Source organism: Salmo salar, chromosome ssa01 (assembly GCF_905237065.1).
Source record: "Salmo salar chromosome ssa01, Ssal_v3.1, whole genome shotgun sequence".
In the NCBI taxonomy this organism is placed as follows: Eukaryota; Metazoa; Chordata; class Actinopteri; order Salmoniformes; family Salmonidae; genus Salmo; species Salmo salar.
The window spans coordinates 83,260,207-83,286,197 of NC_059442.1; the positions used below are offsets into that span (position 1 = coordinate 83,260,207).

The 25,991-nt window shown below is 46.9% G+C and overlaps 1 protein-coding gene across 3 annotated transcripts in view; it reads right to left on the bottom strand.

Moving 5' to 3' along the window:
- Nucleotides 1-364: 364 nt before the first annotated feature.
- Nucleotides 365-25,991, bottom strand: part of aatkb (apoptosis-associated tyrosine kinase b) — an 82,676-nt gene continuing 57,049 nt past the window's right edge. Inside the window, exons 1-13 of one of the 3 annotated variants that reach the window (XM_014212710.2) lie at nt 21,972-22,524; nt 19,079-19,220; nt 11,709-11,788; nt 9,902-10,020; nt 9,358-9,445; nt 8,460-8,593; nt 7,692-7,898; nt 7,218-7,367; nt 6,590-6,792; nt 2,396-6,099; nt 1,256-1,379; nt 802-1,035; nt 366-618 (exon numbers count right to left, since the gene is read on the bottom strand). In XM_014212710.2, coding sequence (XP_014068185.1) covers nt 590-618; nt 802-1,035; nt 1,256-1,379; nt 2,396-6,099; nt 6,590-6,792; nt 7,218-7,367; nt 7,692-7,898; nt 8,460-8,593; nt 9,358-9,445; nt 9,902-10,020; nt 11,709-11,788; nt 19,079-19,103 — 5,097 coding nt within the window. In that variant the 5' untranslated portion in view covers nt 19,104-19,220; nt 21,972-22,524 and the 3' untranslated portion in view covers nt 366-589. Of the gene's footprint in view, nt 619-801; nt 1,036-1,255; nt 1,380-2,395; nt 6,100-6,589; nt 6,793-7,217; nt 7,368-7,691; nt 7,899-8,459; nt 8,594-9,357; nt 9,446-9,901; nt 10,021-11,708; nt 11,789-11,939; nt 13,552-19,078; nt 19,221-21,971; nt 22,525-25,991 lie in introns of those variants that run through there. The other 2 variants (XM_014212719.2, XM_014212685.2) reach the window with 2 other exon arrangements.

Genomic DNA, 25,991 nt, shown 5'->3' on the forward strand with positions numbered 1-25,991 from the left:
ATTTGTGGGCAGAACTGAAAAAGCATGTGCGAGCAAGGAGGCCTACAAACCTGACTCAGTTACACCAGCTCTGTCAGGAGGAATGGGCCAAAACTCACCCAACTTATTGTGGGAAGCTTGTGGAAGGCTACCTGAAACGTTTGACCCAAGTTAAACAATTTAAAGGCAATGCTACCAAATACTAAGTGAGTGTACGTAAACTTCTGACCCACTGGGAATGTGATGAAAGAAATAAAAACTGAAATAAATCATTCTCTCTACTATTATTCTGACATTTCACATTCTTAAAATAAAGTGGTGATCCTAACTGACCTAAGACAGGGAATTTTTACTAAGATAAAATGTCAGGAATTGTGAAAAGCTGAGTTTAAATGTATTTGGCTAAGGTGTTTGTAAACTTCCAACTTCAACTGTATTATCATATATTATTTTCTATATACTCATAAGAGTTGATTCTCTTCTCCCCTCTTCTCCCACACCATAAACAATAAGAGGCACTGTCTTTTCAGAAACCTGATGTCCAAAAAGCTCTACATAAAAGTCACGATAAGTTTATGTGGTGCAGCTCCTGGGTGGCTGTGGTTCTGTTCTACTCTCTGTCCCCATCCTCACTGCTCCCTGCCGAGATCGGGAGAGAGAGAGAGAGAGAGAGAGAGAGAGAGAGAAAGAGAGCGAGCGAGAGAGTGCGAGAGACAGAGAAGGGGATAGTTACAACTTATTCATTATGTTTCATTATTCACTATGTAAAATCCATACAATTAGTTCTCCTCAGACATGTTTCTAATGAAACATCAGACTCACCTGGACCAGAGTCTATGTCGGAGTCGGAGACGTGTGTGATGGAGAAGCGAGACACATGGCTAGGGGAAACGGTGAAACGGGAGTACTGCACCGCTGGTTTCGGCTCCGGGGCCTTGGAGGTGGAGGGCAGGCTGGGTGTGGAGGGGGTTGAGGCTGAGGAGGAGGCAGCCATCTTGGATGAGGAAGTCGGGAGGGGCAACAGGGGGAAGTCATCCTCCCACTCATACCCTGCACCTGAAGAGAGAGAGGGAGGAAGGTAGAGAGAAAGGAAGAGAGAGGGAGGAAGGAAAGTAGGTATGGAGAGAGGAAGAGAAAGGGAGCAGTTTGGAAACATCCGCCTCTTATATTTTACACATCTAAATCCATAGATTTGAGATTGATTATGAAATGAAATGCTAATTGACTTCAATCAATGTTTCAATGTAAGTAGTGGACTCTGGACTAATGTACTTACTCTCTTCTGAGATGTTTCCGTCTGAGGAGTCATCAGAGGTTGGTTGTTTGCCCTCTGAACCCTGTGCGCTGGTCTCAGCCTCTGGAGGGAAACCATGCTCAGCCAGCTCTTTAGTCGGGCTCTGCTGTAAACGGACAGTAGTCAAAAGGTTAGAACTATGTTTAGTGTGCATTTAAAAAAAATATATACTGAACAAAAATATAAACGCAACATGCAAAAATTTCTAAGATTTTACTGAGTTACAGTTCATATAAGGAAATAAGTCAATTTTAATAAATGCATTAGGCTCTAATCTATGGATTTCACATGACTGGGTAGGGGTGCAGCCATGGGTGGACCATGGAGGGCATAGGCCCACCCACTTGGCACCCAGCCCCACCCAGCAGGGAGCCAGGCCGAGCCAATCAGAATGATTTTTTCCACACAAAAGGACTTTATTAAAGACAGAAATTCTCCTTAACACCCCCCATCAGACGATCCCTCAGGTGAAGAAGCCGGATGTGGAGGTCTTGGGCTGGCCGGTTGGACGTACTACAAATTCTCTAAAATGACGTTGGAAGCAGCTTATGGTAGAGAAATTAACATTCAATTCTCTGGCAACAGCTCTGGTGGACATTCCTGCAGTCAACATGCCAATTGCACACTCTCTCAAAAGTTGAGACATCTGTGGCATTGTGTTGTGTGACAAAACTGCACATTTTAAAGTGGCCTTTCATTGTGCCCAGCACAAGGTGCACCTGTGTAATAATCATGCTGTTTAGTCAGCTTCTTAATATGACACATCTGTCAGGTGGATGGAGTGGCTTGGCAAAGGAGAAATGCTCCCTAACTGGGATGTAAACAAATTTGTTCATAAAATTTGAGAGAAATAGCGTTTTTGTGCGTATGGAACCTTTATGGGATTATTCTACTTTCAGCTCATTAAACATGGGACCAACACTTTACATTTATATTTTTGTTCAGTGTCTATAGTAGTATGTCTAGTTTAATTCAAGGCACAAAAAAATATCTTATTTGTCTTATACCATGTGACTTAGAATGAAAAAAGCAGAAAAATGACCATGAATTTGTGAACTAGCATGATGCAGAAACGACCCTTTCCTTTATCTTGTTTTCCTTCATCTGTGATTGACTACTCACCTGGTCAAACAGGTAAACAGTGACATCATCAAAGAAGGACACCACCTTCTTCTTTCGTTCCAGCAGGTCATCAGCGAGTGACTCGGAGGTGAGCGGGGTGGGCATCTTCAGTAGACTACGTAGGTTATGAGCATCGCTACAGTCGCTGACCACAATGGGTACCACATGGTTCTCCTCCTCGCTCTCCTCCCCTCCACTCTGCTCCTCTTGAACACTGTAACTCCTCAGCTCCTCATCTGACTCACTGTCATCCGAGTCACCATCTCCGTCCTCCTCATCCGCCTCCCCCCCGTCTGTGAGCGACACCCGGACCGGAGGGGGAGTCATCGGGGGGAGAGGAGGAGGAGGAATGGAGGGAGGGGAGGAGGAGGAGAAGCGTTGACGGCGTGCAGGAGGTCCGTTCTCTTCATCATCATCGTCCTTGTCGATGCTCTCTGACCTTTCGCTAGATGCTTCTTCTAGGACGTCTGCTGATTCTAAGGCTTCAGATGAGTCCTCCACGTCTCTTCGCTCTCCTTCCTCTTCCTCCTCCTTGGTACCAGAGTTGGTTTCAGTACTGCTGCTCCTGTGGAGTTCCCCCAGGACTTCTTCCATAGCCCCCACCACCTCTGCTGCCCAGTCTCCCAGGGAAGAGGGCTCCTCCTGGGCAGGCCATCCCTCTGACCCTTCCTCTACTTCTCCAGAGATATTGGAGGGCAACTCTAGCCCCAGCTTCAGCCCTTCATCATGGGTACACTCTTCTGTCAGGCAACCCTCCATCTCTGTGTCTTCACTCTCCTCCAGAAGAAGAGCTAAGGTCTCATCTCCCTCCTCCTCTTCTTCTATATGAAGAGGGCTGTTTTCCCTCTTCTCTGTCAGGCTCTCCTCCTCTTCCTCTATATGAAGAGGGCTGAGCTCCCTCTCTGTCAGACTCTCCTCCACCTCTCCCTCCTCCTCTTCCTCTATATGAAGAGGGCTGAGTTTCCTCTTCTCTATCAGGCTCACCTCCCCCTCTCCCTCCTCCTCTTCCTCTATATGAAGAGGGCTGAGATCCCTCTTCTCTGTCAGGCTCTCCTCCTCTTGACCCTCCTCCACTCCTACATTTTCATCACCCCCCGCTTTCTCATCCTCCTCATCCCTGGAAAGGCGCTCGTTCTCATAGTCAGAGAAGTAGGCAGAGTCCCTGTAAGGGTTCTTCTCACTGAGGGGGGCCAGCTCCTTCTCTTTGTCTGCGGTCTGTGAGGCTGCTAGAGCCACATCTTCATCCAGGGTAAGTTCATCCTCATCCTCTGGTGGGGCCACCTCGGCCTCCTCTCCCCCCTCCTCCCCCTCTTCATCCAGGCTGGTGTCCAGGACAGACTCCCCAAGTGGCTGGGTGAATGTCTTTGGGTCCCGGGGCTCACTGTGGGGCTCCTTGGGGACAAACTCTGGGCTCTCGTTATTCTCTGTGTCGTACCCGCTATCCATTGCCTTGGGGGAGGAACTAGATGGGTGGGGGGAGCTGGAGACAGGGCTGAATGGCTCTGCGGTGGAGCCGGCCGCTAAAGGCATCAGGTCCATGGAGTCCATGGAAGTCATGGAATCGGGTGTTCCCACCTGCTTCTGCAGGGACTTGAGGGGACGGGCCAAGGAGGGGGAGGCATTAAGGTCCCCGGCCGACGCCTCGTCAGCAAAGATCCCTGAGGTCACATCAGTAATGTCATCTTCTTCATCGTCGTCGGTATAGCAGTCGGAGATGTCCACTAGACTGATGCTGGAGCAGTGGTCTCTGTCCAGGCCGCTGTCTAACGTATGGCTCAGCTCTGACTCAGGCTCAACCAAGCAGACTAGGCCAAGCACATTCACTGAGGGAAGTGGGGCAGCCATTGCCATAGTCATGTCCTCTGGTTTAGGATCAGTGAGAACCCCTTTGTCTTCTGTGACAACCTCTTGCTTGTGGTCTATGGAAAGGGAATCGTCCATAGTGATGTCAACATACTGCTCAGGGTGGTCAAGGTTGGTTACGGTTGTGGTTGTGTTAGTGTTGTGTGTCAGGGTTGATTTAGACACACTAGGCCCTCCCGGTGCTGGAGACAGATTCACACTCTCTTCCTCGTTGTTGAGCATCTCTGCAATCTGATCTCTGTAGCCATCACAGGTGTAGTTTCGCACCACTAGGCCTGTGAGGGGGTCGACGAAATGAGAGTGGCAGCACTCGATTGGTGGCGGCTTCACCTCCCTCTCCCCCTCCCTCTCGTGGCACAGATAGATGTAGGTGTTGTAGGCGTCACCGGAGGGTATCAGGGTATGATGCTTCCCCAGGGATAGACAGCTGCTGTCTTTAGCCGAAGCCGCCGTAGCCTCCAGGTAGTCTATGGGTTTAACTGCAGCAGAGACAGAGGAGCGGAAGGTCAGGTTGTGCTCCTCAGGCCACGAGTCCTCTATGTCGGTAGTGGGCATAGTGTAGTGGAAGTCTACATAGGCATCCTGTTGTTGCTTACAGCCAGCCTGTCTACTACGGCCCAGGCCTAGACTGTTGTTGTTAGTGCAGTGGTTAGAGAGATTAGAGGGCCAGGTGTTACTACTGTTGATTCTCTGCCTCTCTGAGAATATATCCTCGTCCGAGTCTTCCGACGCCATGGTGATGCTGACTGAGTGGGTGTGGCCTGGCATGGTCGGCATGGTTTTCCTCAGAGAACCCATCATGTCATAGTAACCCCCAGTGACGCTACTCCCCCCAATGATGGAGCCTGGTCCCTCGGTCGTCTCCAGGTAGGGGTCCCCTACCCCAAAAGGAGGACCACCACCCTGGGGAGGGGTACTGATGGAGGGAGATATCCCCAGAGGGTTTTCCAGTTCCCCCAGGGCCTGACGCAGGCTCCGGGACCCCCAGCTCTCCTGGTGGGGCTCAGGAAGAGAGTGTTCCCGCCCCATCAGGTAGTGCTGGTGATGGTCCAGACCCAGACCCATGTGGTGGCCTATGCCCATAGGGGGTGAGTGTTCGTAGTAGAACCCCCCATCCCGGTCCTTGTAGGAGACGTAATGACCAGCCTCCCAGGGTCTCAGGGGGCTGGAGTCAGAGACTTGCCCCAGCAGGGGTTCCATGGTCAGGGAGATGGCCGGGCTTCCATCTGGGTCCGAGTCATACGCTCCACCACCCCCAGCTTTACGGATGTCTGCCGACCAGTACGAGTCCACAGGCTTGGAGTGGGTCTGGGAGGGACATGCACCCATCCCCATTAAACACTCCCCTGAGTCTGCACTGCCACTGCCGGTCAGGAAGCTCCCGTTGCTGCCCTGGTAGTCTGGACTGTAGGAGCACATGGTGTAGTCCAGGTCCATGTTGATGTGACAGTCCACACCAGGCTCCTCCATGCGGACGTAGTACTCAGCACTCACTGAAGGACTACAGGCGCTGAGCACCGGCACAACCCCGACCCCAGAACCATGCAGCATCTTGGGCTCGTAGTAGGCCACCCCACCACAGCCCCCCACCATGCCCCCTGGCCCAGGGTGGTAGTACAGGTCCTGGCGGTGGTAGTTGACGGCCCCTAGGGTACCGCTGGAGGACAAGGCAGCACGGTGGTAAGGCTGCTCCACCCCCGCCTGAGCCTTCTCCCACTTGTACTCGAAGTTCAGGCCGTGGCTGGTCTCGGTCACGGTCAGTATATCATCTCCTGACTCGCTGTGGTAGCCGTCGCATCCAGAGAACTGCTCCAGCAGGGGGAAGGAGGAGGAGGGGAGGTCTGTAGACAGATAAGTACTTTGGTAATCCCCCAAGGGGAAATGTCATGTCAAACAGCAGCAAACCTTAATCAACTAAAGCAGGGTTGGTGGGCCCTGAGTATCTGAGTCTTTTTTACCTTTATTTAACTAGGCAAGTCAGTTAACAACAAATTCTTATTTTCAATGACAGCCTAGGAACAGTGGGTTAACTGCCTTGTTCAGGGGCAGAACAACAGATTTTTACCTTGTCAGCTCGGGGATTCGATCTACCGACTTTTCGGTTACTGGCCTCTAACCACTAGGCTAACTGCCACCCCGAGTTATGAGTAAACATTTATAATCACACACTATTTCTTCTTAATTTGGGTCATTTGAGGACAGTATGTTTCTTTGAACTAAAGTGATACTGAAAAGAGCAGTGTGCAGATTTGTATTTTGTTTTAAAACAGAAGCAGACAAAAAAACATCATGCAAAGTAGACAGGAGCCATAGAAAGTGGCGTAAACGTACCAATGGCCAGGGCTCCTGGCCCATGGTGGAGGCTGCTGTTGGGGCCAGCTTTGGGGTTGGGACGCAGGGAGTTCCAGCGCCTCTCAAAGTCCTCCTCGGCCTCGTTGGCCCCCTTGGCACACAGGTAGCTGAGTAACAGGTGGACCTCCTCTGCATTGGGCCTCTGGTCTGGTTGGAGCCAGCAGAACTGCATTACCTCATACCTGGTGACACAAGAACACACACACACGCGCACATACACACACACACACACCACAACAACCATTACAACAACCATGGGATACAGGAAGATATAATGAACCACAAATGAATCTATCGGCTGTGGTCAAAAGTAGTACATCACACATCAGTCATTTTATGTCTGTGTCCAAAATGTCACACTATTCTCTATTTAGTGCACAACGTTTGACCAGAGCCCTAGGCACTAAATAGGAAATAGGGTTCCATTTGGGACCCAGAATATGTGTGGGATGACGTTTGTCTGTGTTTGTCTGTGTGTGTGTTTGTCTCTGTGTGTGTCTGTCTGTCCGTCTGTCTCCCTGTGTGTGTGTGTGTGTGTGTGTGTGTGTGTGTGTGTGTGTGTGTGTGTGTGTGTGTGTGTGTGTGTGTGTGTGTGTGTGTGTCTCACCAGCGCTCTGCCAGGGGTATATTGAGCAGGGGCTTGGGCAGTCGGAGCTGCTGTTCCCTCACAGCATAAGTCAGGACCTGTCTGTCAGAATAGTGTCTGTACGGCTGATTGCCCAACTCAAACAACTCCCAGATAGTCACGCCCAGAGACCTGAAAAAACAATCAACATCAGACTATAGAATCACAGGGAAGAGCAACACATCAAATCAAATTACACATACTTCGTAAACAAAAGGTGTGGACTACCAGTGAAATGCTTACTTACATGTAAAGCATAACAACCTATATTTATTGGGGAAAACATTGGGCAATTAAGATCACTGAGACCAAAATCCAGATAGGGTCGGTTTCCTGGACAGATTCCTCGACTAAAAAGCATGCTCCATTGAGATTGATCTTCATCCAGAATTTGGCTGAATCAATCAATCAATCAATCAATCAATCAATCAATCATCGGCCGATTGGTGTTCTTACCAGACGTTGCTCTGTTTGCTCTGTCCTACTACCAGTAGGTTGCCATGGACTTCATCTATGAGTTCTGGAGCGATCCAACGCAGTGGCACGTACATCTGGTCTGATGTCACAAAGTAGTCATCTTTGTACTTATTGTGTGACAGGCCGTAGTCTCCGATCTTCACTGTGACATCAGCGGTCAGCAGGCAGTTTCTCAGGGCCAGGTCACTGCAGGGAACACAGAGAACACATTCGTACATCAGATCATAATTGATTGATGATGTATATGCATAACAGGCAAGTTATCATGGTGAGTCCATGGACAGTCTGACGTTTTAAATACTGTACTAAAAGCCTTACAGAACTTCATGCAGTCAATCAATAAATGTTGTACATTTTTACTCATCAATTTTAACCATTCCTTATAAGTAGATGCTGTGTAGCCAGTGAAGAGAAGGGGTCACTCTGGAGAGAAGAGGTCTCCCCCTGCAACAAAATCACTGATGCTGGAGTCTATGAAGAGGCACTCAGGCAGCACCAGGATATTGTTACAGGAAGGAACCAACAGGAACCAAGAAGAAATCCAACAACTCACAGCTATGGGATTCTGGGAACCTAATCTGTCATAGGTTTCTACAGAACAAGAATACGATGTGACGTCTGGCAGCACGTGACTACCGGGTACCACCGGTCTACAGGGTAATAACAGTGTCATTCCAATGAGTGGGTTGTAGTATAAAAACTATAACATAGTGCTAATGATATATAGATAGAGGAAGTGACACCCACCTGTGTATGAAGTTGTGTTTGTGCAGGTGCAGGAGGCCTGAGGCAATCTCACAGGCCATCCTCTGCAGTATCAGGGGTTCAGGGGTCATTGTGTCTGCAGCCCGACAGCTCCGCATGTACCCTTTCACATCACCCTGGTGACATGGAGGAGATATATAGAGATTTATTTTTTTGTAACCGTTATTTAACTAGGTTAAGAACACATTGTTATTTACAATGACGGCCTACCTAGATATAGTGAAGATCCGAGTACGAGTCAATTCCAATTTCAATTCCACTCAATTCAGAAAGCAAACTAAATTCCAATTCAAAATGTTCATCATTAAATAGCATTGAAGAGAACTGGAATTGGACTTCCTGAATTGACTGGAATTGAAATGGAATTGACCACAACCCTAGCGGAGATATTAGAGATATATAGATATTGACACAATAAAGGATGCTGCTTAGACATTTAGCTAGTTACAGTACAGTTAGGTCACTACGCACTGGCTGAAGGACTTTTTGGAAGTGAAACGTCCTGTCAGTGAGTGTAGATAGGTCTTCCCTCAGAATGGATACGTCACAATCATTTGATTGCTCATTCAGCCAGTAATACAATATTTGGCTACTGAGGGGCAGACAAATAAAAACTAATATAATATATTGGCACAATCACTTCAGTACAAAGATGAGTATCATAGACGTGATTATAGTAGCCAGATATACAGTGGTCCAGTAGTCCAATCAGTCCAATACATGATGAGGGTCATAGACTGCCTGCAGTAAAGAGATCGCAATAGACGCTGGACCATGACTCTAGCTAGTCCAGCAGGCTACTGACGGCAATGGCCGTAGACAGATAGGCAGGCCTATATGAAGTGGTGCAGTGACAGCCATAGTCCAATTTAGTACTCACCAAAGGGCAGAACTCCATGACCAGCAGGTAAGGGGTGACCTCAGTGCACTGCGCCAGGCACTGCAGGAGGGCTGGGTGCTGGAGGGCACTGGAGACGGACGGGTGCAATGTCAGAGAGTTAGTGTAGGCACAAAGCACTGTCATGACAAATAAAGAAACAGGACTTGGTCTTCAATCAACTCTAGGTCAATTCCATGCTGATTAACACTATAATGAAAGTGAACAAAGTGAGGTTTAGTCATTTAGTCTCAATTAAGGATCTAAAAGGATGAAAACTACATGGAGTGAGAGAAAGAGACCATTACAGACAGCGAGAGAGAGAGAGGGATAGACAGAGAGAGGGAGAGACAGAGAGAGACAGACAGACAGAGAGAGACAGGGAGAGACAGAGAGAGACAGGGAGAGACAGAGAGAGACAGAGAGAGACAAAGACCGTTACAGACAGAGAGAGAGAGGGAGAGAAGGACAAAGAGAGAGAAAGAGAGAGAGAGAGAGAGACAGAAAGAGAAAGAAAGATAGACAGAGAAAGAGTAAGTCTGTTCACCGGTATGGCTGGGCCTCCTCCAGGAAGTGCATCTGGTCCTGAACACTGGCACTGGCCTTCAGCTCCTTAACCACCACCTGGGTGGTGCTGACACCCGCATTCACCTCCCCCAGGAGAACCTGGTAATAGAGCCACAGAGACACATCGAGAGGGTACGCACGACACACACATACGCACACACACAGAAACACACAGACAGATGGGGAGGAATGGAAGACACAAAGCACAAAGTCAAACAGAGAGACACACAGAGAGACAGTCAGTGACGAAGACAGAGGAAAGGCACACAAAAAAGAATTCCCAAACAGTACACACACATGGAAGTGATTATTGTGAAGGACAAACATGATTGAGGAGGATACACACACGTTCAGGCAAAAGGCGGATGGGACAGTCACACAAATGCAAGTAAACAGAGAGATACACAGAGACAGAGAGGCATACACAGAGACAGAGAGATACACAGAGACAGAGAGATACACAGAGACAGAGAGATACACAGAGACAGAGAGGCATACACAGAGACAGAGAGGCATACACAGAGACAGAGAGATACACAGAGACAGAGAGATACACAGAGACAGAGAGATACACAGAGACAGAGAGATACACAGAGACAGAGAGGCATACACAGAGACAGAGAGGCATACACAGAGACAGAGAAATACACAGAGACAGAGAGATACACAGAGACAGAGAGATACACAGAGACAGAGAGGCATACACAGAGACAGAGAGGCATACACAGAGACAGAGAGGCATACACAGAGACAGAGAGGCATACACAGAACATGCAGATTAATATAGAGACCAACAAGAAATACAGAACCACACGTGACAGAGTGGTGTGCATGCGGTCACAGAGACAGACACACAAGAATGGACATACCCAGTCAAGATACACAAGTGTGGGGAAAGGGTGTGTGCACGAGTGTATGAGCGTGAGAGAGAACAGACAAAGGGAGGGAACGAGAGAATGACGATAATCAGTTATCTACATGTCATAGTAGCTCAGAGTAAGCTGATCGCATGAAAGCCTGGGTAAACCTTCTACTACCACTTCACACATTAACATGCCATTTAACAGACACTTATAGCGATAGCGACTTGCAGTGACTTTACGTATCAGTGGCCCCAGGAATCCAACAGACAATCAGGTATTGCAGGCATTGTGCCCTACCAACTGAGCCATACAGGAACCTGCACAATGTAACACTATATTCATAACCATGAACCCAATGAGTAACTGCAATACTTGTTACAGTCTTTAAAATCCTAATTACACAGTAATAGGAACAGAGTGAAATGTAAAGTAACACTCCTGCTAGGGCAGGCGACACGGTTCTCCCGGAGTCATATATGCCATTCAGCATATATGCATATACGCTTTTATCCAAAACACATTTTTCATGTATGTGTGGTCCCGGGAATCAAACCGGCTATCCTGGTGTTGCAAGGGCCATGCTCTACCAACAGAGCTACAGAGGACCACAAGTCCTTTCTGTGGCGTTCTACCTCTCTGTACCCGGCCGTGTCAGTCAGTCAGGGAGACATCATGTGGACCAGCCCAGGATTACCGTTACAGACAGACATTACAGGTAATGCACCGTCAGCCATTTGAACAGGCTCGCTCCTTAACACGACTGGGATCACAGCTCAGGGCACAACAACCGTGACCGTGACAGAACATTTCATATAGCTACCTCTCATAACCCTGTACAGTAGCCTCCAGCACAGCGAAAATAACCAACAAAATACAACCAAAAGAAGTCACAAGTAAACATGAGGAGGGAGAGAGTGGTTTTACCTTTCCGAACCAGCCATCGCCGATCTCCTTCAAGTAGAGAAGACTGTGGCGACCGAGTTCTGTGGACTTCAGGAGTTGGACTTGGGAGACAGAATAAAAAGAGAGATGTTAGAGAATGACCTTACAAGTTTTACAACACAACTATTATTCAGTTTTAAACAATACAAACATCCACATACAAAATACAACATACGGATAAACACCCACAACATCACCCCTGCCGAGACCCACCTCAGCATTGGTTTATTTCAGACAATAACTCTCCATTTCAAGCCTCGGGCTTAAGAAAGAAATGTCATCTGGCCAAATACACATCTCTGTCACGTACAATGAAAGCGATATAAGCCATCCATCTTGCAATGGGTCAAGCATCCTCTAAGTCCCAAAACTCGCCATGTTGATTTGTTTTGATTTGAAACAAAAATGGCAGCAAAAGCCATGGTCCAAAAAGAAAGTTCCTCTAAGGTCCTTCTCTTTCAGTCAGAGGCATGCCCTGGCATCATAGCATCAGCCTCAGTCCTCCTCTCCCATTGCTGTATCCTATCTGTCAGTAGCACGGTGATGTCCTGTGTCCCACGTCTATCCTTTCCCCTGCAAACACCAGCCTGCTCTCACGCTCACTCTCAGCCCAAACTCATCCAAACGAGACAGGAGTGACAGCAACATTACTCCTCTGTCCTTCCCTCTCTCTCATTCCCTCCATCCCTCTCTCCCCCGACAATGACCGATGACACTCACATTCTCTGCTCCAGAGGAGGACAGACAGATCTTTGTGGCAGTGAACCCCCCTCAGACTGGCCACACAGACCCCTCCCTGTGTGAGGGCCATATCTGACGCCTCTGCCCTATAATGTTCCAGAGGCTAGTCATTCCGTGGGGAGTGGGTACGCTCGCTCGCTACTGCAGTCTCTGGCCTATAGAGAATCACAGCCATTGTCTGTGTACTGCCACTGGGACTGTATGGTACCAGAATGGACCAACCACACAGACACACAGACACACAGACACTGGGCCTCTTACCTCGAAGCTCAGTGACACAGTGGTGAACTGACAACTTAGAATAGAGGTTACGCCATTTTGTTTCCTCCATCTTCCCTCTTACTTCTAGAATGGCTTGGAACTTCAACTTCTTAGAACTCGTCTTAGAACGTCTTCAACTCTGGGTGTGCCCATTCTCTCACACCTGATTCAACTAATCAACTCCTCATTAAGCCTTTGATTAGTGGAATCAGGTGCCTTACTGCTGGGTTGGGAAAAAAGCCTGCATGCCCTGTGGGTCTCCAGGACCAGGATAAAGACGATTGCTGAGGGCCACAGACAGTACAAGGAGATGCCCATAGTAACAGCCATGACTATCAGCCTCCTACCATACATTCAGAGTCTTCCATCTTTCCTGTCAACAGTAAGCCAATTCATTTCTGACGGGAAGTCTTTTTGAAAGATGAGGAGGCTAAATCTCTCGGGGCCAAATGGAATTCCCATTATCATCATCATCGCAGAAGCACACGGGGCGGGGTTCATATGTGTGTGTGTGTGTGTGTGTGTGTGTGTGTGTGTGTGTAGCTGTGTGTTCACACCAGTGCACCCTGTGACCTGTGCGGGTGTAAGTGTAACTGTATAACAGCACAGCTGTATCAGGGTGGGTCTTCGTCTTGGGGACCAGTTCTGGCTCTGGACCTAGCCAAGGTCTGACAGTATGGGAAAGGCAATAATACGAGCCCCACCTCTCCCCCTCTACCTCGAACCTCTGCCTCCCAGCAACACAGCATATACAACAGGGGAACTGTTGATGTTGACAGCCTGTATTCACTGGTCCATCTTGGAAATGAGAGAGCTTTGAAACCTAAATGATAATTTAAGAGAGAGAGTGAAAAAGAGAGAAAGAGATAGTGAAAGAGAGAGAGAGGTAGTGAAAGAGAGAGTGAGAGAGAGAGAGAGAGAGAGAGAGTGAGAGAGTGAGAGAGAGACTATACCTGTCTCTCATCCTGCGATGTAGGCAACAGCCACAAGGTCCTGTGGCCAGCTCATAAGGAACTCATAGGGAGTGGTCTGAAAGGATCGAATGTCTGACCTCAGCCCCCTAACTATCCAAGCTCCCGCCCTTAATCAATCCTGTGTGTCACTATAGGCCTCCTACTTACTCCAAAAACCTCATCCAGCTATATACAGCCATACATACCACAGCGGCCATATGGAAAACACATGAGGAGCACAAACTCAGCAAAAAAAGAAACGTCCCTTTTTCAGGACCCTGTCTTTCAAAGATAATTCGTAAAAATCCAAATAACTTCACAGATCTTCATTGTAATGGGTTTAAACACTGTTTCGCATGCCTGTTCAATGAACCATAAACAATGAATGAACATGCACCTGTGGAATGGTTGTTAAGACACTAACCGCTTACAGACGGTAGGCAATTAAGGTCATAGTTATGAAAACTTAGGACACTAAAGAGGCCTTTCTACTGACTCTGAAAAACACCAAAAGAAAGATGCCCAGGGTCCCTGCTCATCTGCTTGAACGTGCCTTAGGCATGCTGCAAGGAGGCATGAGGACTGCAGATGTGGCCAGGGCAATAAATTGCAATGTCTGTACTGTAAGATGCCTTTGACAGCGCTACAGGGAGACAGGACGGACAGCTGATCGTCCTCGCAGTGGCAGACCACGTGTAACAACACCTGCACAGGATCGGTACATCCAAACATCACGCTAACGGGACAGGTACAGGATGGCAACAACAACTGCCCGAGTTACACCAGCAACGCACAATCCCTCCATCAGAGCTCAGACTGTCCACAATAGGCTGAGAGAGGCTGGACTGAGGGCTTGTAGGCCGTTGTAAGGCAGGTCCTCACCAGACATCACAGACAACAACGCCACCTATGGGCACAAGCCCACCGTCGCTGGACCAGACAGGACTGGCAAAAAGTGCTCTTCACTGACGAATCACCGTTTTGTCTCACCAGGGGTGATCGTCGATTAGCGTTTATCTTCAAAGGAATGAGCGTAACACCGAGGCCTGTACTCTGGAGCGGGATCAATTTGGAGGTGGAGGGTCCGTCATGGTCTGGGGCGGTGTGTCACAGCATCATCGGACTGAGCTTGTTGTCATTGCAGGCAATCTCAATGCTGTGCGTTACATGGAAGACATCCTCCTCCCTCATGTGGTACCTTTCCTGCAGGCTCATCCTGACATGACCCTCCAGAATGGCAATGCCACCAGTCATACTGCTCGTTTTGTGCGTGATTTCCTGCAAGCCAGGAATTTGAAACTTGCAGGTGCCTTGGTGGAAGAGTGGAGTAACATCTCACAGCAAGAACTGGCAAATCTGGTGCAGTCCATGAGGAGATGCACTGCAGTACTTAATGCAGCTGGTGGCCACACCAGATACTGACTGTTACTTTTGATTTTGACCCCCCCCCTTTGTTCAGGGGCACATTATTCAATTTCTGTTAGTCACATGTCTGTGGAACTTGTTCAGTTTATGTCTCAGTTGTTGAATCTTGTTATGTTCATACAAATATTTACACATGTTAAGTTTGCTGAAAATAAACGCAGTTCACAGTGAGAGGACGTTTCTTTTTGTGCTGAGTTCATGTCCTGACAGAACAGCTGTTGTTTTCAGCATAGGCCTACAGCATGTACCACAAGTTACTCAATTTGTGATAGTCCATTATCTTATTTCAACATACTGAGTTAAAAGAAAGTTTGCACATTACATATTCCACAAATCTAACAATGTAGATTGATTATATTCCATCTAAACGGTCTTTATGCAAAAGTTTATAAAACACATACTAATTATACACTTCTATTTTCGCAATTTGAATTACATTCATCAAAAATTCTACGCCAACAAAGGTGTTTGAGGGTGGAATAAGGTAGCAAGCAAGCTACAAGAACTCAAACACAGCACATTTTGCAGAAATTAATGGTGAAATACCGATCGGATTAATGTCATTGTTTATTTCAAGTTATGTCTTTATTTTTGCTGAACTACTTGATCTTTATTGGTTGATATAACTTGCAGGATATCATGGTAGCCAATATTTATGTTAGACATTATACCTGGATTTACTGTTACTGCTGCTACTGTAGTAACGTTAGCAACGTTAGCATGTAGCTAGCTATAGCTACCATCGGCCAACAACAGAGTTAAGCCAGTTTGGTTATAGATGTTCAATGTCTATTAGGATGGTAAAGGTTCATCTTGATTTTGTGTAAAAGTACGAGCAATGCTAATGTGCTGAACTGCTAATAAGCGATGTGTTTCAAGGCCACTAGTGGTTGGCTAGTAAGGGTAAGGCAGCAGGTATGCTAAAAGCCTGAGAGCTGTATGAGTGATAAAACCTTTTTTTTTGCTGATACAGATTAAATAAATCACAGGATACGGTCAGATGATAAATTGGCTTTATTCAGAGTGCCAAAATACTTATTCAAAAACAATAAGGACTCGGTATAATGTGGGTCATTACCGTCTTATGTGGACAGTGCCTTTGATCCTGCTGTGTATTCACTTGTGATCTTCTCCTGACCTCACTTTTATCGACAAGACTTCGGTCAAATTCAGATAAAATATACATTTCTCCTAAAATAAAAATGTAAAGTGATATGTCGTATTGGGACTTTTAGTCCCAATACAACTATGTTAATCTCCTTGGGGACAAGATTACTCTCATGTCCACTAAAGTGCTGGGCCCATACTCACAAAACCTCTCAGAATAAGAGTGCTGATCTAGGATCAAGTCCTCCCTGGCCATATAATATGCATTGTGATCTCAAAGACAAAACTGATCCTAGATCAGCACTTCTACTCAGAGACTCTTTATGAATATGGGCCCAGGCTTTGATGAACAGTATATTGGAATTGCTAGTCAAGCAGGAGACTGACCTATGAACTGACCTACAGCGAACTGTCAAGTACGAATCATAAATTCAGCCTGCCTTCTGATGTCATGAGTGTATCAATCCAGATCGGCATGCATCAGCCCCATAGCCTACACATCAACACACAACCAGGTCCATTGTCACGGACAGACTGAAAGACAGGGAGAGAAAGAGGGATAGAGAATCAGGGTTTATCTCTCTCGCATGCCTGACATACCAAGGAGCAATTGTGTAGGCTGGGGGGGTAACAGGGAAAGAGAAAAAGAGAGAGAGCTCATTCATGGACCACAAAGTTCATTCTACAGGGACCTAGAGCTCTAAACCAGGGCAGAGGGGACTGTGGGATAGATGGAAGCCAAGCCCTGGAGTGGTCCAGGGCAGTGGGATGGGGGATAGGCCCAGCAGGAGTCCAGTGTTAGGGCGTTGGTCACTAACTTTGGGAAGACTTTTTGGGCTAACACCAGAGCCAGAATATATAGTACAGTGCACCTTGATATTCTTAAGAACTCCTCACTGAAAACACTAAGCTTTGGCTCTAATCTACTGCCAAGTTTGCATAATTTTTTGAAGGAGAGAATAAAGGCACAAAATAAAAGATGTATTTGTACCTTTTCTCTTTATCCTCTCAACTTCATCTGACCTTTTCCTCTACCGTTTATATTTTATTCCTTTTGTGAAAGTTAGTGAGTGTCTGAATTTGATATGGTTCTCTCTGACAGTCATTCCCTGGGTTTATGCAACCCTGAACATCCCCCTCACAGAGATTACTTCAAATAAAGTGCATTTGGAAAGTATTCAGACCCCTTCCCTTTTCCGCATTTTATTACGCTACAGCCTTATTCTAAAATTCATGAAATTCAAATACATTTTTTCCTCATCAATCTCCACACAACACCCCATAATGACAAAGTGAAAACAGGTTTTCAGAAATGTTGCAAATTTATTCAAAATAAAATACAGAAATACCTTATTTACTTCAGTAAGTTCATAACCTTTGCTATGCGATTCGAAATTGAGTTGTTTCCAATGATCATCCTTGAGATGTTTCTACAACTTGATTGGAGTCCACCTGTGGTAAATTCAATTGATTGGACATGATTTGGAAAGGCACACACCTGTCGATATAATGTCCCACAGTTGACAGGGCATGTCAGAGCAAAAACCAAACCATGAGGTCTAAGGAATTGTCCGTAGAGCTCCGAGACAGGATTGTGTTGAGGCACAGATCTGGGGAAGGGTACCAAAAAATGTCTACAGCATTGAAGGTCCCCAAGAACACAGTGGCCTTCAACATTCTTAATTGGAAGAAGTTTGCAACCATCAAGACTCTTCAAAGAGCTGGCCACCCAGTCAAACTGAGCAATGGGGGGAGAAGGGCCTTGGTCAGGGAGGTGACCAAGAACCCGATGGTCACTCTGACAGAGCTCCAGAGTTGCTCTGTGGAGATGGGAGAACCTTCCAGAAGGACAACCATCTCTGCAGCACTCCACCAATCAGGCCTTTATGGTAAAGTGGCCAGACGGAAGCCACTCCTCAGTAAAAGGTACATGACAGCCCGCTTGGAGTTTGCCAAATGGCACCTAAAGGACTCTCAGACAATGAGAAACAAGATTCTCTGGTCTGATGAAACCAAGATTGAACTCTTTGGCCTGAATGCCAAGTGTTACGTCTGGAGGAAACCTGGCACCATCCCTACGGTGAAGCATGGTGGTGGCAGCATCATCCTGTGGGGATGTTTTTCAGCGGCAGGGACTGGGAGACTTGTCAGGATTTAGGGAAAGATGAACAGAGCAAAGTACAATGAGATTCTTGATGAAAACCTGCTCCAGAGCGCTCAGGATCTCAGACCTCGGCGAAGGTTCACCTTCCAACATGACAACGACCCGAAGCACACTCCCGACAAGACAACGCAGGAGTGGCTTCGGGACAAGTCTCTGAATGTCCTTGAGTGGCCCAGCCAGAGCCCGGACTTGAACCCAATCGAACATCTCTGGAGACATGAAAATAGCTGTGCAGCAACGCTCCCCATTCAACCTGCCAGAGCTTGAGAGAATCTGCAGAGAAGAATGGGAGAAACTCCCCAAATACAGGTGTGCCAAGCTTGTAGCGTCATACCCAAGAAGACTTGAGGCTGTAATCGCTGCCATAAGGTGCTTCAACAAAGTATTGAGTAAAGGGTCTGAATACTTACGTATGTAAATGTGATACTTTTTAATAAAAAAAAAAAAGAAAATTAGCAAACAAAACTAAAAACTAGTTTTTGCTTTGTCATTATGGGGTATTGTGTAGATGGATGACGGAGAAAAAAAACGATTCATTTTAGAATAAGGCTGTAGCATAACAAAATGTGGAAAAAGTCAAGAGGTCTGAATACTTTCAGAAGGTGCTGTACTTAAATCTTCTTGTTGAAAGAAAAGTATTTGAACTGAACTGAAACTAAATGAGGGTGAGAGACAGAGAGACAAAGACATGTTGGTCCTACCTGATCGTCCTGGTTGTTTGGCCATGGGGAGTGACACCTCAGTCAGGGGCAGGATGTAAACATCAGGTCCGCTCTGGGACGCAGGGGATGCCAGGGTGGACAGGTCCGCCTGGTACTCCTCCCCCTCGGCATTCTCAAACTCCTACAGAAGAGGACAAAAAGGTCAGAGGTCAGATAGTTCATACTGTGTCATTCCCTGGAGTTTGAAACCTGAGGAGCGTGTGTGTGTGTGTGTGTGTGTGTGTGTGTGTGTGTGTGTGTGGAGAGAGCGAGAGTATTGGAAACATTTGGAGACAGGATATAAGTGTAAAAGCCCCTTAGTTGTATGGAGTTGAGTGGTGGGGTGGAAACTATGGAAAACTGTGACCCTTTGTAGCCTCCTCCAGCACCCACTCCCCTGCTTCCCCCATCGTCCTCACCCCTCCTTCCATCCCCCCATCCATCCATCCATCCTGTCCCACGAGAGAATATACACACACACAGGACACACACCCTCTTGTCTCTAGGTCCACAGCTTCACACGGCCCCTCAAACATGTGTTTTCACTCTCAGGATCACCAGAGAGCCAGGAAAACACATGCCTCTAACACGTACCCTTGCAGAGATCACACACATGCAGTTCCCATAACATGTACTGCTACAGAGTTCACAAAAACACACAAACATCCACTCACATATCTCTCCCACATCTACAGCAACATAGATCAAAAGGACACACATCAACATCCACTCACATATCTCTCCCACATACAGCACATACAGAAAGTATTCAGACCCCTTTACTGTTCCACATTTTGCTACGTTACAGCCTTATTCTAAATACCCCATAATGACAAAGCAAAAACAGGTTTTTAGACATTTTTACACATTTATAAAAAAAACGGAAATATTACATTTACATAAGTATTCAGACCCTTTACTCAGTACTTTGTTGAAGCACCTTTGGCAGCGATTACAGGCTCGAGCCTTCTTGGGTATGACGCTATAAGCTTGGCACACCTGTATTTGGGGAGTTTCTCCCATTCTTGTCTGCAAAACCTCTCAAGCTCTGTCAGGTTGGATGGGGAGCGTTGCTGCACAGCTATTTTCAGGTCTCTCCAGAGATGTTCGATCCGGTTCAAGTTCGGGCTCTGGCTGGGACACCCAAGGACATTCAGAGACTTGTCCCGAAGCCACTCCTGCATTTTCTTGCCTGTATGCTTAGGGTTGTTGTCCTGTTGGAATGTGAATCTTCGCCCCAGTCTGAGGTCCTGAGCACTCTGGAGCACATTTTCAAGGATCTCTCTATACTTTGCTCTGTTCATCTTTCCCTCTGTCCTGACTAGTCTCCCAGTCCCTGCCGCTGAAAAACATCCCCACGGCATAATGCTGACACCACAATGCTTCACTGTAGAGATGGTGCCAGGTTTCCTCCAGACATGACGCTTGGCATTCAGGCCAAAGAGTTCAATCTTGGTTTCATCAGACCAGATCATTTTGTTTCTCATGGTCAGAGTCTTTAGGTGCCTTTTGGCAAACTCCAAGCGGGCTGTCATGCGCATTACACTGAGGAGTGGCTTCCATCTGGCCACTTTACCATAAAGGCTAGATTCTCCCATCTCCACAGAGGACCTCGGGAGCCATGTCAGAGTGACCATCGGGTTCTTGGTCACCTCCCTGACCAAGGCCCTTCTCCCCCCATTGCTCAGTTTGGCCGGACGGCCAGCTCTAGGAAGTTTCTTGGTGGTTCCAAACTTCTTCCATTTAGGAATGATGAAGGCCACTGTGTTCTTGGGGACCTTCAATGCTGCAGACATTTTTTGATACCCTTCCCCATATCTGTGCCTCTACACAGTCCTGTCTCGGACCTCTTCAGACAGTTCCTTTGACCTGGTTTTTGCTCTGACATGCCCTGTCAACTGTGGGACATTATATAGACAGGTGTGTGCATTTCCAAATCATGTCCAATCAATTGAATTTACCACAAGTGGACTCCAATCAAGTTGTAGAAACATCTTAAGGATGATCAATGGAAACAGGATGCATCTGAGCTCAATTTTGAGTCGCATAGCAAAGGGTCTGAATACTTAAGGGAATATGTTTTTTTAGTTTTTATAAATTTGCCAAAAAATTCTAAAAACTTGTTTTTGCTTTGTCATTACGGGGTATTGTGTGTAGACTGATGAGGAAAAATAAATATATATAATACATTTTAGAACAAGGCTGTGGTCAGAATACTTTCCAAATGCACTGTACTGTATACAGCAACCTAGATCAAACAGACACATAAACATGCAGGCCTCTCACAGATAGCTGCACACGTGTACCTATGCACATACCACAGTGCTCGCACACATAAATAATAATAATACATGATCTTTATATATCACTTTAAAAGTTGCTGTACAATTGTAGAAACGAAAAAACAAGAAACAGAACTCTAAACAACACAACACATTTACAACTATTGAACTCTAGTGGTTCATTTTCAGTGTAACATTCTCAAAGCACAAAAACACAAAAAAATGTAATAACATTCCCTTTCTATGACATCAAGCATTGGACACTTTCACAGAACACATTCACAGCGCGAGTTCAGACTACACTTGTGCCTCTGATAATATCCTTCACTGATTAGCCTACTAAAAGATGAAACACTCTCCAACCAGCCCTCAAGAATCTGTCCAGGTCCAGCTTCCTAAAGCTAGATTGATGGGTGTTCTCCGGTCCGCAAAACTGTTTCTGGATCTGCTCCAGTCTGCGATGCGGAGAAAGGTTGGGAACCCCTGTTCTATAAGAACCTTCTCCAAGAGCAGCTGTAGCTGAATATCAGCCTGATACAGAGTCTTAGCGAGAGCTCAGAGTACACTTGACCTTCTGATGACATTACCATAACATCACCACCATTTCTTACCTGAGCTCAAGTTCCATTGGGAAAGCAGTGTTGGTCACCCACACGACACAAGATCACTTGTACCCTGTACCCCAAATGTCTCTGCAGAGCAACAAGCTAAAAGAACCTGCTACGCCACCTCCCACCCAGGGTGGCCCAGCTGGTTTGCAGGGCATGGTAGTGGCAGTGCCAAGCACAGAGCCTACAGTAGGAGCATGGTCCTGCAGCTGAGATAGTCTTCATTGTTGAGTTCAGCAGATAACAGCTAGCTAGCACTCTGGTGAGACCACAATGGTCCATCTCAATGTCACATAGAAAGAGAGAGAGATAGAGGGAGGGAGAGAAAGAGGGATGGAGGGGAAAAGAGAGAGGAGAAGGGAGGAGCAGTGACTCCCAGTCCAAAAGGAAGTTCCTGTGCTCCTCCCGAGCGGGAAATAAAGGTGGGAGGAGGGCAATTGAGAAAACGAGAGAAAAAAAGCCTCCACAAAAATGTGAGGCACAAGAAAAACTTTTCACATTCTATCCTCATGACATCACTCTTCACTCTTCTGTACTTCTTTCTCTTCTATCACTCTCTCTTCTCCAGTCATAGAACATGTGCAGGGCAGGCCCCTTCCCCACTGAATGATGAGCACACACACAAACACAAACACACGCACATACACACACACTAACACACAATAACGAATCCTAAAATCCCCTCTTCCTGCTCTGAGAGAGGCTGTGTCTAATTCCAGATGGGGGCCTTGGGGTCTGGGGGGCCGGATGTACTGTGGGCTCTGGGGTATGCCCTTCCTCACGCCCTCGCTCAACCCCTGCTCACCCCTTTCTCCCTCTCCTCTTGTTTGAATTAGTTCTGCCCTGTCTGTCTTTCAAACATAATGGAAGAGAGAAATATAGATTGAGAGACAAAGGGAGAGAGAGAAGAGAGTGAGAGAGAAGGCGAGACAGAGGGAGAGCAAAGAGAGAGGGAGATACAGCTGGAGAGGAAAGAGAGAGAGAGGGAGATACATAGGGAGAGCAAAGAGAGAGAGAGGGTGAGACAGAGAGAGGGAGAGACAGAGAGAGGGAGAGACAGAGAGAGGGAGAAACAGAGAGAGGGTGAGCAGAGAATGGGAGAGACAGAGACAGAGGGAGAGTGGAGAGGGGGAGAGAGAGAGGGGGAGAGAGAGAGAGGGAGAACAAAGAGAGCGAGAAAGGGAGAGAGAGAGAGTGGAGAGAGAGACAGAGTGAAGAGAGAGAGAGAGAGAGAGAGAGAGGGAACAACAGAAGGAGAGGGAGAGTGAAGAGAGGGAGAGAAAGAGAGAGAGAGAGACAGACAGAAGAGAGATTGAAGATCTTAGAGGGAAGAAATGAAAGAGGATCAATCATTGGTGATTAAGAAGAGTATCAGTCTTCTTAGCTCCCCAGTGACAGATAATTGACAGACTTAGCCTCAAGTATGCCCTTTCTTTTTTTAAATTCTCTTCTTCAAAGTCACTATGGCATGAATCTTCATTTGAAGTAGAACGTGGAAACTGTCATAGGCATCTGTGCCTGTTTCACTTTAAAACAATCCTCTGTATGTGCGTGTGTGCATGTGTGTGTGCGTAGATGGTTAATTCATAAAAAAAATGATCGTTCTGCCTCACTCAAAAGGTCTCAAAGCACTTAGCGTGTCCTCTTTAAGCTTGCTGGGAGCGGTAAGCACAGTTAGCAGAGAGTCTCTGGAAGACACAAATCAAATCAAATACAATTGTGTTACCGCATACACATATTTAGCAGATGTTATTGCGGGTGTAGCGAAATGCTTGTGTTCCTAGCTCCAACAGTGCAGTAGTATCTAACAACTCACAACAATCCACACAAATCTAAATGTAAAAGAATGGAATTAACAAAAATATACTGCTCAAAAAAATAAAGGGAACACTTAAACAACACATCCTAGATCTGAATGAAAGAAATAATCTTATTAAATACTTTTTTCTTTACATAGTTGAATGTGCTGACAACAAAATCACACAAAAAGAATCAATGGAAATCCAATTTATCAACCCATGGAGGTCTGGATTTGGAGTCACACTCAAAATTGAAGTGGAAAACCGCACTACAGGCTGATCCAACTTTGATGTAATGTCCTTAAAACAAGTCAAAATGAGGCTCAGTAGTGTGTGTGGCCTCCATGTGCCTGTATGACCTCCCTACAACGCCTGGGCATGCTCCTGATGAGGTGGCGGATGGTCTCCTGAGGGATCTCCTCCCAGACCTGGACTAAAGCATCCGCCAACTCCTGGACAGTCTGTGGTGCAACGTGGCATTGGTGGATGGAGTGAGACATGATGTCCCAGATGTGCTCAATTGGATTCAGGTCTGGGGAACGGGCGGGCCAGTCCATAGCATCAATGCCTTCCTCTTGCAGGAACTGCTGACACACTCCAGCCACATGAGGTCTAGCATTGTCTTGCATTAGGAGGAACCCAGGGCCAACCGCACCAGCATATGGTCTCACAAGGGGTCTGAGGATCTCATCTCGGTACCTAATGGCAATCAGGCTACCTCTGGCGAGCACATGGAGGGCTGTGCGGCCCCCCAAAGAAATGCCACCCCACACCATGACTGACCCACTGCCAAACCGGTCATGCTGGAGGATGTTGCAGGCAGCAGAAGGTTCTCCACGGCATCTCCAGACTCTGTCACGTCTGTCACGTGCTCAGTGTGAACCTGCTTTCATCTGTGAAGAGCACAGGGCGCCAGTGGCGAATTTGCCAATCTTGGTGTTCTCTGGCAAATGCCAAACGTCCTGCACGGTGTTGGGTTGTAAGCACAACCCCCACCTGTGGACATCGGGCCCTCATATCACCCTCATGTAGTCTGTTTCTGACCGTTTGAGCAGACACATGCACATTTGTGGCCTGCTGGAGGTCATTTTGCAGGGCTCTGGCAGGGCTTCTCCTGCTCCTCCTTGCACAAAGGCGGAGTTACCCGTCCTGCTGCTGGGTTGTTGCCCTCCTACGGCCTCCTCCACATCTCCTGATGTACTGGCCTGTCTCCTGGTAGCGCCTCCATGCTCTGGACACTACGCTGACAGACACAGCAAACCTTCTTGCCACAGCTCGCATTGATGTGCCATCCTGGATGAGCTGCACTACCTGAGCCACTTGTGTGGTTTGTAGACTCCGTCTCATGCTACCACTAGAGTGAAAGCACCGCCAGCATTCAAAAGTGACCAAAACATCAGCCAGGAAGCATAGGAACTGAGAAGTGGTCTGTGGACCCCACCTGCAGAACCACTCCTTTATTGGGGGTGTCTTGCTAATTGCCTATAATTTCCACCTGTTGTCTATTCCATTTGCACAACAGCATGTGAAATTTATTGTCAATCAGTGTTGCTTCCTAAGTGGACAGTTTGATTTCACAGAAGTGTGATTGACTTGGAGTTACATTGTGTTGTTTAAGTGTTCCCTTTATTTTTTTGAGCAGTGTATATTACGAACAATGTCGGAGTCCGGACTATAAATACAGTATATATATATATGTAAAATGTATAAGAACAAAAATATATATATTACGAGCAATGTCGGAGCAATGTCGGTGTCCGGACTATAGCCTCCTTTGTCTGGAGAAGTAAATGAATGGTTCTAGCGCTGTAGGAGCTGTAACTACAACACTTTGTTTTTTCGGACAAACTGGATCACTCAGAGTTCCAATGCGGCAATTGTTTGCTTGCCGAGGATTATAAGCTTAAATTGGCTTCCTTGATCACGCAGGTCGACAGCCTTCGTAAGAAACCTGGGAAAACGCAGGGTGGAATGTTTACCCTTTCTACACCGGTGGCTGGATGGAGTTCGCACATGTTGGATGCATCTCCATTTTGTAATTTTTCGTAATCCGACTGGGCGGTGTTGCCCGGAGTTCATTCGACTGGGGGAGCCATCTCCTGCCTCTCTTCCCCCATCTGATATCAGAGTCGAAGTAGCACAGCAAGAGTTGCATGGCAATTAAAGATGGTCACATGTCACGAGCCGTGGAAGCCGAAGACAGCCTACACTCCCAACGAGAGGC